General features: G+C 39.0%; 1 protein-coding gene across 2 annotated transcripts in view; it reads left to right on the top strand.

Annotated features, from left to right (window-relative positions):
- RPRD1B (regulation of nuclear pre-mRNA domain containing 1B) overlaps positions 1-12041 on the top strand; it is a 51377-nt gene that overhangs the window by 12429 nt on the left and 26907 nt on the right. Inside the window, exons 3-4 of one of the 2 annotated variants that reach the window (XM_081290097.1) lie at positions 3790-3923; positions 11411-11523. In XM_081290097.1, the coding sequence (XP_081146223.1) occupies positions 3790-3923; positions 11411-11523 (247 nt within the window). The remainder of the gene's footprint in view (positions 1-3789; positions 3924-11410; positions 11524-12041) is intronic. The other variant, XM_081290098.1, reaches the window with a different exon arrangement.

The following is a 12041-nucleotide window of genomic DNA, read 5'->3' as shown; positions in this document are numbered from 1 at the left end:
CGGGGGTTGAGGCAGGAGAATCTTAAGTTCAAAGCCAGCCTCAGCAACTTTACAAGGCCTTAAGTAACATAGCGAGACACTGTCTCAAAATTTAAAAAAAAAAAAAAAAAAAAAAAAGGATTGAGGATGAGGCTCAAGTGGTTAAGCATCCCTGCATTCAATCCCTGGTACCAAAAAAAAAAAAAAAAAAAAAAGAAGGAGGAGGAGAAAAATGAAAATTGGTTTCCATCGTTCCATTGTTAAGTAATATGGCAGAAACTGTACTCAAAACCAGTCTTAAGTCCTAACTATTCCCAGGAATGGTGGATGGTGGGCCAAGTAGGTATTATGCCCCCTTAACTCAGTTCTCAAGTATTTGTTCTCATGATTAGTATCTCTCTGAAGTGTACAGAGAATTTACAGAGAACAGATTTTTTTTTTTTTTTTATGGTAAAAGTACCAACCACTTAAGTTTTGGTTCGAGAAATATATAAACTTGTGCATATGATGACATCAAGGACTTCACATCCCCCCTCAACTTTAAAAAATTGTTTTAGTTGTAGATTTGCCTTTATTTTATTTTTATGTGGTGCTGAGGATCAAACCCAGTGCCTTCCACATGTGAGGCAAGCGTTCTACCACTGAACTACAACTCCAGCCCAGGACTTCACATTTCTGCTAGGCACATGCTTAATATGGCATTTGAGCCCTCTCTAATTCCACTCTTGTCTTCCAGATTCTTCTGCTGTTTCCAACCTGCCTTATATACTTCAGCTAACTGAATTTCTCAACCTCTGCTTTCTTTTTCCTTATTTCATTTTGGGAGTTCCATGCAAAGGAGAGGCAATAGCATGAGCAAAGCTCCGTGCATGAGAAGGAACAAGTTCTGGGTAGAAAATATGTTTAGCTGAAGGCTAAATTAGAATTAGAGAGGGCTCAAATGCCATATTAAGCATGTGCCTAGCAGAAATGTGAAGTCCTGGGCTGGAGTTGTAGCTCAGTGGTAGAACGCTTGCCTCACATGTGGAAGGCACTGGGTTTGATCCTCAGCACCACATAAAAATAAAATAAAGGCAAATCTACAACTAAAACAATTTTTTAAAGTTGGGGGGGGCTAGAATGTGAAGCCCCAGATAGGGCATGGAAAGATGAGACAAAGGATCTGGGGTGCTGCTGGATCAGGTCCTGGAGGTCAAGATCTAAGGCTTTATTTCAAGCATAATACACAGTAAACTTTCATTGGTTGAGCTGGTGAGTGCTTATTTGATTTCTGATGCAAATTGACCATGTTGTAGAAAGATGATTGTTGGAAGTGAAGTATGGTTACATAAGTTTCTTTCAAAAAAATATTACAATTCAACAAATAATTATTGTGCTTATTTTAGGGCATCTAGTGGTGATGGGGGAGATCAACACCTGCCTTTGTGGAAATTTCAAACGGAAAGAGTAAACAAATTATAGCATATGAGAAGAAAAGTTGTACTGAGAAAAATTAAGAGGGGCAGGGGCGTCATTGTGGAGGTTAGGGAGGGACTCTCTGGAAGGATGGTGTGGGTAGGAGATGAAGCCCCAGAACCAGTGGGCTGGGCTGAAAAGGCCTTGAAGGCTTTATAAGGACTTTCACTTAATAATGAGGGAGAATTGAAAGAAACACCGTCTAATAAGCAGCTAGAGTTACATTATTATAACTTGCGAGAAGATTGGAGGAGGACAGGGAGGAAGCAGCAAAACCAGGAATGAGGCCGTGGTAGTAATCCAGTCAGGTGGTGACTGTGGCTGGATAGGTCCATAGCAGAGGAAGGGTGAGAACTCATTTCTAGATACATTTCAAAGGTGACATAAGAAAGTGTTTACTCACAAATATCAGATAAGTAGGTCATATCTTTGAGCTCTATAAATGTAGCAGTTTTTTCTTAACCCTGGTCCCTATCTTGAAAGAAAACATTCATAAAAAAGGATTAATTTGTATATATTTTAGTTTATACTTTTAATCCCAGTTCAATGAAATCTGCCCCTAATAATTCATAAGTGACACAGTCTGATCAGGCCAGGCTGAAACCTCACCTCACTTTGAATGTTAGCATGAGCTTTACACAAGTGCTGCCAGCATTGAACTTGGTATGGTTTCTTCTTGATGTTCCCATTGCACTTCTCGGACTATTCCCTGAGGACCTTAAAAGAGCGCACTATAGGGATACGGCTGCATCAATGATTATAGCGGCACAATTCACAATAGCTAGACTGTGGAACCAACCTAGATGCCCTTCAATAGATGAATGGATAAAAAAAATGTGGCATCTATACACAATGGAATATTATGCAGCACTAAGAAATTACAAAATCATAGAATTTGCAGGGAAATGGATGGCATTAGAGCAGATTATGCTAAGTGAAGCTAGCCAAGCCCTAAAAAACAAATGCCAAATGTCTGCTTTGATATAAAGAGAACAACTAAGAACAGAACAGGAAGGAAGAGCATGTGGAAAAGACTACAGTAAACAAAGACGAATGGGGGGAGAGAAACGGAGAGAGAAGGGAAAGCATATGGAAATGGTAGGAGACCTTCAAGGATACATAAAATTATAAGAGGCTATGAGGGGCAAGGGGGAGGGAAAAAAAGGGAGAGAATTGAACAACAGCAGGGGAGATAGAGAGGGAAGATGGGAGGGGAGGGGAGGGGAGGGGGGATAGTAGGGGTTAGGAAAGGTAGCAGAATACAACAGACACTAATATGGCATTATGTAAAAATGTGAATATGTAACAGATGTGATTCTGCAATCTATATTTGGGGTGAAAATGGGAGTTCAAAACACAATTTGAGTCTAATGTATGAAAGATGATATATCATGAGCTATGTAATGCTTTAAATAATCAATAAAAAATTAAAAAAAAAAAAAAAGGGTATGGACTTAGGTCCTAAGATGTTGTGGTGTCCCTTCTTGGTTAAAGTTACTCAGTCCAAGATCATTGACATCCACACAGTCTCGCTAGACAGAACCATTGACAGGAACCAGTGCACATGAGGGAATTCTGTTCCCTTTCAAGAAGTCTTTTCTTACTCTTCTGCTTGTTGACATTTTTATGGTGGGTACCAGATTTAGAGTGCCAGCTGTGTTCTACATCAAGAGTGTAACATATTTCCTAATTTCTTTCAGATATAACTTACTAAGGACCTCCCTATTCTCAGTGTGTTCTAAGATTATCAGTGAGACACCTGTGTGTGAGCTTGAAACACAGACTTAGCCCAGTGTTAAATAATTAGGAAGTAGTTAAAAGTTGAGGTCAGTCTTGGCATATGTATGTACAAATTGAATTTATACATGCAGAGGTTTGGTGTGTTGGTGTGGTGAATTTTTCATTGTAAACATTTGTTTTTGTTAATCTTTCTTTTTTTTTAATTCTTAAAAGTTTTGGCCAATTTTAATTTCTAGCAGAATGTCTCCCACTACATTCCAGTTAACGTTTTCTTTTAAAAAGCAAACTGTCAGAATTGATATGATCAATTTTTGATAATATTTTGTCTGTAAAAATTGGCCATTGGACCCCCCTTGCCATTTGCCCCATCTTTCAAAGGAGAAAAAAGATTTCTTCTGTGATATGATTGCTCTCTCTTTCCCACCCACCACAGGAAGAATGTAGTTTCTGGTCAAGTTTTGGGTATCCGAGTAATACAACATGTACTTTACTTTTCCTTCTGTTTTTAATTATGTAAATCATTTAGTCAGTTGTTGATTTTTTTTAAGTAGATCTGTCCTAATTAAAAGCAAAAAATTTTAAGCTTATATATATCTTTTCATCTTTTCTGGGCAGAGAGGCAGATGAAGGCTGTAAAAAACCTTTAGAAAGATTGCTGAACATCTGGCAAGAACGAAGTGTGTATGGCGGCGAGTTCATACAGCAGCTGAAGCTGTCTATGGAGGACTCCAAGAGCCCTCCCCCCAAAGGTAGAAACATCACCACATGTTTACAGCTCTTGGTCTTTGCCTACTTTCGAATCAAATATGAAAAGCTGCAATGGGGGTTGCTGTGAACCACGAGGAATTTTATGATTCTTCAGAGAGAGATGATCATGAATGATGGTGAGAATTTACGTAGTGCTCGCAGTGTGCAAGCCTGGTTCTAGTATTCATGCTGTTGATTCTCTCCCTCCCTAACTTCTGCTATGTGTTCTCCTTGGCTCTCTCCTGTCTTTCAGAGACTTTCCTTGCACAAGCGTAAGGAGCAACAGAGTTGTGGTTAACTAGGAAGTACCTTATACTAAGATTTTGTTCTAGCCTCGCTATTGAATAAGTCCCTAAACCCTCTGAGAACTTGGTTCCTATTAAATATAAATGTGGGTTTGGAATGTACTTTAAGATTGTTTGCTTGTTGTCTAAAATGATTTTTTGTTTTTATTGAGCCCAGGATATCCTTAGGAAGTAAGTACGCGTGTGTGTGTGTGTGTGTGTGTGTGTGTGTGAGAGAGAGAGAGAGAGAGAGAGAGAGAGAAAGAAAGAAAGAGAGAAGAGAATAAGAGAATTTTACCAAGTTCTTCAAAAGGGCACATGTTATTTTTTTTTTCTCTATAAACAGTAAGATCAAATGTTATTGGATAATTTGTCTTCTGGTTAAGTTACGGTTTAATTGTAGTTGGCATAACATGTTTCTCAGCTTCGGATCTGATCTGATTTTGCATATGTACTCACTGCCTGGAGGATCAAGTCCAAGGTCTAATAGTATTGAGGACCTTTCTAATCTGAAGTAGCCCACTTTTTTAGATCATTCTCTTGCCATTCTCTCATATATGCCCTATTCTTTGCCTATTCTGAATTACAAGTTTCCCCTCTGGATGCTCTGCTGGCACTCACCTCTTCTTCTGCATCTGCAGTTTACCTCCGCCTGAGATGTCCTTTTGCCCCTTTCACTGTGTGAATGTGTTCTCCAAGTGCTTCTCTCACTCTGATGGCTTCCTTGCTTGTCTGGGCACATGTAACCATTCCTTCCTTATTCTCTGCTACCATATACATGCTCAGCTATAGAACTTGCTGGAATTAGCATGCGTGACAGTATCATTCATTCAACAACCCTTAACTATGTACCCTTTATGATCTCTTCCAGGTCTAAAATGGTATGCATTTTACAGTAATTTCTAACTTTCCTGTGAAACTAAAGGTTAGAGGCTTTGTAAGATGACATACATGTTTTCAGGCTACAAGTTATTGTTGTTTTACTTGGAGTTGTTAGGAAATAATTCTAGGGTCATTCTGGTGGGAGTTGCTGAAAAGTGAGATGTTTGCTGCTTTGGATTCTGGTAGTGTTGGTATTGTGTCCTTTGGAGGTATTTATTTTGTACAGCTTTGGGGAATTATCCAGCATTATTTTCTATAATCTGCCTTTCAATTCATTTGGTAAACAGTGCTGGTTTTTTAAAGCACTTTTAGGTAAGCAGGAGGGCTCTGGAAAAAGAATGCTTGAAGCCATGTCAAATTTCAGTTCAAGCATTTGGTGGACATGTGCTTTGGGTGAGTGGCTAAGCTAAGTGCCATAGGAAGGAACAGGAGAGGAGTGGGAAACAGGGAGCAGCCAGACAAATGGGGGATGTGTGGCAGTGGTGGTATGGAAAATCGCTCTGTTGGGTTTCTGATTTTTTTTGTTGTTGTTTTTTCAGTCTAGACAGACATTAACAATAAATAACAAAGGCAGTAACCATGTGAAAGATAATGCTAATCTAAAGATAATTTCTCTTTTCCTGTTCTTTAAAGAAAAAAAAGCAAGTTGCAGAGGTTTCAGTGTGTGTTGGCCTCAGCCAACTCGCTGCGTTTCCTCTGGACCTGAGTTATCAGAAGGTTTTACGACAACTCTTTCAAAATATTGATAAGTTCTCCAGAAGTTTTCATTTCCAAATTTGAATAATCCTTTTATATTCTGGCTTTTATTCATGGGTACTTCTTTGTCTTGAGACAATGTTATAGAGTTTTTGAAATAATAAATTTCCTGTGGAACTTTGAGTTCTTACTGCAAAGGAGCATGCATGAGCTTAGGAATTCTGTTTTAAAACTGTAGATTGAATTTATATAACTGTCTCAACAGGTGCAAAGCCCAGGTGTTCTAAAGTTGCCTCTGTTCTTGGGAATACTCAAGTTGTTGTTTGACTAGATAGAACTTTATTATGTACTTGAATCACATAGTGTCGTGCAAATGTGGAAGAATTTAAAAAGGGAAGGTAGACAAAAAGAATGAGCATTTATCAGGTAGCTGAAATGTTCTAGTTTATCTTCTGCCTGCCTTGTTATTTTCATCTTTAAAACTACTTCATGAATTTGGTATTATTTTCATATTTCAGGTGAGGATACTAAAGCTCAAAAATACATGGCAATCTTGTTGAAGGGGATATAGGTGAGAAGTGGCAGCTTTAAACCCAGATCTGTATGATCTTAAGGCTGACCTTCTTCATAATGTTTTTTTTTTTTTTTTTCCCCTGAAAGCCCAAGGATCTAGTACACTTGAGTTGTGACATGAGTTCATGAGGAGGTTACCCAACTTGCCTGGACATTAGTGCAGTTTAGGTATTCAGACTTACAGAGTTATGAATCTCAGTTCTCACTGCTAAAGCCTTGTGACCTTGAGCTTAGCATTTGACCTCTGAGCCTCAGTTCCCCACTATTGAGGATGGTTGTTGTTAGTTACACTTTATAGGGTTGTGGTGAGGATGAGTTAATACAGGTAAGATACTATCAGTGGAGCAGTGAAAATGACTTTTATTTGTCCCTCTCATTCTAATAGTTAATATTCTGAGCATCCGTATATGAGCCAGTAGCTCAAGTAGAAGGAGACTTACGATATTTTCAGTCCCTTGGGTTTTGTGCAAGGCTCAAGGGCATACTCATTAAGAGCAGAGCTCTGGGCTTGCCTGGGTTCTAGACCAGTCTTGGCGGCTCTGTTCAGTGAGATGAGGAGCAAGTGCTTTTTAAAACCATACCTCCAGGGTTAACCCTTTATTTGTTTCAGTTTCTTTCCACGAGTAATGTCTGATGTGCTTTTTTAAAATTTTCCTTTATTTTTCAAGGAGGAGACAGAATGAAGCAGCTGTTGCCAACAGTATTTCCTGTTTCTTTTTTAAAAGTAATGTAAAGCTTGGTGCCGTGTTGAGTATGGGTAGTTCCCGCTGCATGGGAGGTTGAGGAGAGAGGGATGCTGAAGTCAACAAGAGTTGGAGACCATCCTGGGGAACATAGTGAAATTTGGTCTGAAACAAAAACAAATAAACGTAATGTAAAACTGAAGGTGTGTGTGTGTGTGTGTGTGTGTGTGTGTGTGTGTGTGTGTGTTTAAGAGAGAGAGAGAGAGAGAATTTTTTTTTAATATTTATTTATTCATTGTAGTTTTCAGCAGACACAACATCTTTGTTTGTATGTGGTGCTGAGGATTGAACCCGGGCCGCACGCATGCTAGGCAAGCACGCTACCGCTTGAGCCACATCCCCAGCCCTGTGTGTGTGTTTTAATTGCAGAAAATTTCAGGTGTATCCTTCAGAAAATCCAGCTTTGCAGGTAGGGAGCTGTGTTTATAAGGTGGTTTGGGAGCCTGTAGGCCAGCTTTTGCCTTAAGGTTAGTTTCACAGTCTGCCATAGTATCTGAAATTCTACCAGTAAGGCCTCTCAGAGGCATACTTTCCCCTTAGGTAACCAGGATTACTTGAGGGTTAGTCAAATACAAGGCTTCCTGGAGACATAAAGATGGGTCCAAGGATAGAAGAGAAGGTGCACAGAATGAGGACAGAAGGACATTAGCCTCCCGTAGTGCCATCCTGCCTGTGCGGAGTGGTTGAGTAAAAAAGGGAATGTAAATAAATACCATGGTCAGAAGCTGAATTGATTGTTGAAGGCTTATCTTAACTTCTGATGTAGGAATGCAACGGGCAGATTTGCTGGGTTATTATTAATGGCTGTCTGGCTCAATTGAGAATTCTGGGCATCATAACTGCTAACTTTTTAGCTTTAATAATCATTTCTGGCATAGCACCAGCACTTTCCAAGCTCTGAGACTCCTCCCTTCATGAGGGTGTACACTCTGGTCTGTCACCCCTTTTATAGGAGGTGGAGGAATAAGACACTTAATGTTCTTCTCAGAGAAGAAGGCTTGCCAGCAGTCATAAAACAGCAATGCCAAGTGCTTTAAAGAGAGGCCCAAGTGCAGTGGGAGTTGGAGGGAGTGCTCACGATGCTGCTGCCATTAGCCACAATGGGTTTGAGCTTAGAAGGACAGTGTGAATCACTAGCAGCCATTCAAGATCTTTGCATAGAGACAAGATAGGGTGAGGGGAAGAGCAATTTAACAATATAGTCTAAGTTGGAAACGGAGCAACTGATGGCAGGGAGACCAGGTGGAACAGTGGTCTCAGCAGTGTGATGAAGGGAGGATTGCTAATGAGAGGCTGGGCCTGGGAAGGGGTGAGAGTTTTGCCAGACATCCCCCAGGGGTGTGAAATCTTACAGAAGTCAGGACTTTGGGATAGGTTCTGATGGTCTTCAAGGTTTTGTACTTGGGAAGATGGGCCCAGTGGAAGTCTTCATGATGGAAATAGGTACCTTAGGGGATAGGAGTCAGAGGGGGAAAGGATGGATAATTCATTTCTAGAAATCTTAGGTTTGCAGTACCAGTTGATTCTCCAGCTGAAAATAAAAGTACACTGGAAAAGTAGGCTGGTGATAGTTAGCATCTCCTCTATACCCTCTTCCCTCTTGATGGCAAAGGACAGAAATGACCTTGAAATTATTTTTATCAGTGGAAACTGAAAAAAGTCTTGTACTGCTAGAGTGTGGAGGCAGAAGGCTTTGGCTTGTGGACCCAGACTTAGGCTAACAAGCCCCTTGACTTAGCGCAAACCACAACCTGTGGGACTGGATATTCTCAAGAAAATGAAGTGTGGGAAAGCAAAGGCCAATTTAATGCCTTTCATTGCCAAAATTGAGTGATTCAGAGTGTCCTGAGGGTAGTGAATGTATGATAGAATCTGTATAAGAGTTTGGAGATTATTTCAAGTTACAATTTTTTATATCTTTAGTGTTTTAACAGTTATTTATTGAGGACTCTTAGAAGCAAACAAAACCATATATACTACCCCTTACACATGGCCACTTTGAGGCTATAGAGGCTAAATATCTGTATGTCTGTACCATACATTAATTAAGCAGTGTGTGAGAAGTTCTGTCAGATGTTTCATATTAAATGATATCCTGATAGATTTCCATTTAAAAAATACAGCAGTCCTTGCTTTGCATGATAGTGCAAGACTGAAATGACCATGCAAGCTGAAGTGTACAGGGTGAACTTACTAGTCAGTGAGATAATGCTTTTTTTTTTTTTTTTTTTTTTTTTTTTTTTTTGAGGAGGAGGGGGTCAAATAGTAGTTACTTAGTATTAACTCAAAAATTAGAAACATTGACCCATTTGAATCAAATGTATGATATGTCAAGATCATTGCAATGTTTTGAGCAACTAATAAAAAAATTTTAAAAATCAGAAACATTGAGAGAAAAAAATGTGTTTTCTCTGTAATAAAGTTAGCAAGGGTAGTTTGATCAGTGCCTGCCTTCTAGTCCAGTTTGAACAGAGCGGGCATCTTTCCTAGGCCTTGGTGAATAGTTAGCATTTTGTCCTTTGTGCATTCAGTGTGCTGAAATCTCTTTGAGAGTTCCTCTTGTGTGACGTTTTTGTCAGCATCACTTCAAGGACATTGCCAGCCTTCTGCTGCCGTGTTCTTCATTTGCGTTGATTGTGTGACCTTATCAGTTTCTCTGGCTGCGGTCTTGTGTCTTGGTGGTGTCCCATGGCTAGCCTTTTCTTCTGAGCTCTGTTTACCTGCCATTTGTCTTTAGCTTGGTTTAGTTTCTTTGCTGCACTTTCATCTCGGTAGCCAATTCCCTGTTTGGATGACTCATTTTTATGAACTGTCATATGGGTTTTATCCCGAAACAAGGAGGCAGCACTACCAGTACGCTGCTTGTGTGTGTGAGCTGAGTACAGATGTGCAGTGACCTGTCACTGGTAGACTTTGAAGAAGTGATGTGATTGGCCACTGATCATGCTTGGGGACTGAAGTATTTAGAGAAATTTTTACTTTATCCAAGTACTCAGAGTAAGCTATTATGATGGTAACTGAACTGTGAACTCTTGTTGGGGGACTGCCTATATCACAAATGTTGCTGTTTCTTCTTTTACTTCTACTACTTCTTACTAACTTCTACTACTTCTTCCTTTGGTAGAATAAACAGAATATTAAAAAAATACAATTTGTGATATTGACTTGACTTTCACTTCAAACATAGTTTGGTGAGATAATGTGTAAGGTAGAAAACAGGAGCTACTTGCTTGGTCCCAGAAGTGGTTTAATCAAAAAGTGTGTGTTCATTCTGTGTGTAACTCAGAGTTCTGAGGCAGGTGCCCCATGTCTCCCTTTTTTGACAGATGAGAGGGTACTTGTTTTGTGCTTAGTAATTCAAAGTGCAGTAGAAAAAGCTTAGGTTTCGGAGTCATGCCTTTAGATGAGTTATTGAATCTCCTTGAGCCTTTGTTTTCTCACCTTTAAAGTGGAGACATGGCATCGCAGAGTTACTGGAATGAGTAAATGTAAAGAAGTTATTGTAATGTCTTAGACATATTAGGTGTCCAATATATCTTTACTTTCTAAACCAGAATTTGTCATTTAGTTTTATTTCCCGCAGTTGTTTGTCATTTATTTTATATTGTCCAATTTGATGCAATGGGAACAATTTTAGAATTAATGCATCTATCATAATAATGTAAAAGCAAACAGTACAGATAATAAAAAATATTACCTGTCAGCCTCAAAAGTGGTTAATCTAAAAATGGTAACTTCAGTAATTTCTCCCAGTGGTATCAATCATATTTCTCAGAATGATGATGATGTTATTTTTTTTAATTTTAAGGTAAAATTAGGTTTGTTCATTTTAAAGGGATGGCTTAAGAGTATTTGTGTTTAGAATTTTTGACAGTTTTTTTGTTGAATTTCTCCTATTTTCTGAAATGATCCTGAAAAGGATGAAATACCTCATTTTATATGCAGTAAGTTATCTGTAATCCCTTCCACACATTGGTGTACTTTATTATTTTGCCTGATGGGTTTCTTACCATTTTAACTTTTTTCTTAAGATATGAAGTTTTAATTAATACTATAATTTTGATTTATTTTTAGATGCTTGTTTTTGATAGTGTTTTTTTTCAGACAGTCAAAATGAGATGACAGATCTTTTTGACTCTTCTCAGTAGTATAAGGAGGCACAGTCAATTAAGAATAACTGACATAAAGAGGCATCTGAAAACAAATGCCCCTTCTGCCCTATTTTTACATATGGCCCATTGTGCGTAGCATTTGACCCTTGCCCAGGACAGGATATGCAACTCAAATTTGTCACCTTTTGATTTCCTCCAGCAGCAGAAGAAAAGAAGTCTCTAAAGCGGACTTTTCAGCAGATACAGGAGGAGGAGGATGATGATTACCCTGGAAGCTACTCTCCCCAAGATCCTTCTGCAGGACCCCTCTTGGTATGTTTGACTCCCCCAAAATAGGGTTCAGTGGCTTAAAGTGACCTCTAGTTGAAGATTATGGCCACAAGGTGGCACTGGTGGCCAATCATATGAAATCACCAGAGGGCAGTTCTGGGGCATCTAATACAAGATCTCATCCAGAGAAGCCTGCTGTGACTCTTGACCCGAGTTTATGTTTTTTAAAGTATTTGGATGTGGTATTTTACTCCTAGAATTTAAAAATATTATTAAAAAGTAGATTGTTGCGAAAGGGGTAGATAATATGTTTAAAAGACATTCCAAAGTCTGCTGTGGCACGTCTCCAGTCTTCTGTTGTGGTGTTTTGCAAGTAAACAGCTTGTTCATAGCTAGAACAGTTTGTGTGCTAAGAGTAAACTTTTATACTATAGCCAATTTAAATGTTAAAACAGGGAGTTTGCCTTTAACCATGTGTTTGCATTATTTGGGCTTTCATAAAACATGTCAGCTTATGAATTCTTTGGTTGGTTTATTTCATCTATTTTATAGCTCTTGAG

The sequence above is a fragment of the Spermophilus citellus genome (assembly GCF_964194105.1).
Source record: "Spermophilus citellus genome assembly, chromosome: 4".
NCBI lineage: Eukaryota > Metazoa > Chordata > Mammalia > Rodentia > Sciuridae > Spermophilus > Spermophilus citellus.
The sequence above is the reverse complement of the archived record's forward strand: the minus strand, read 5'-3'. Positions and strand labels throughout refer to the sequence as shown.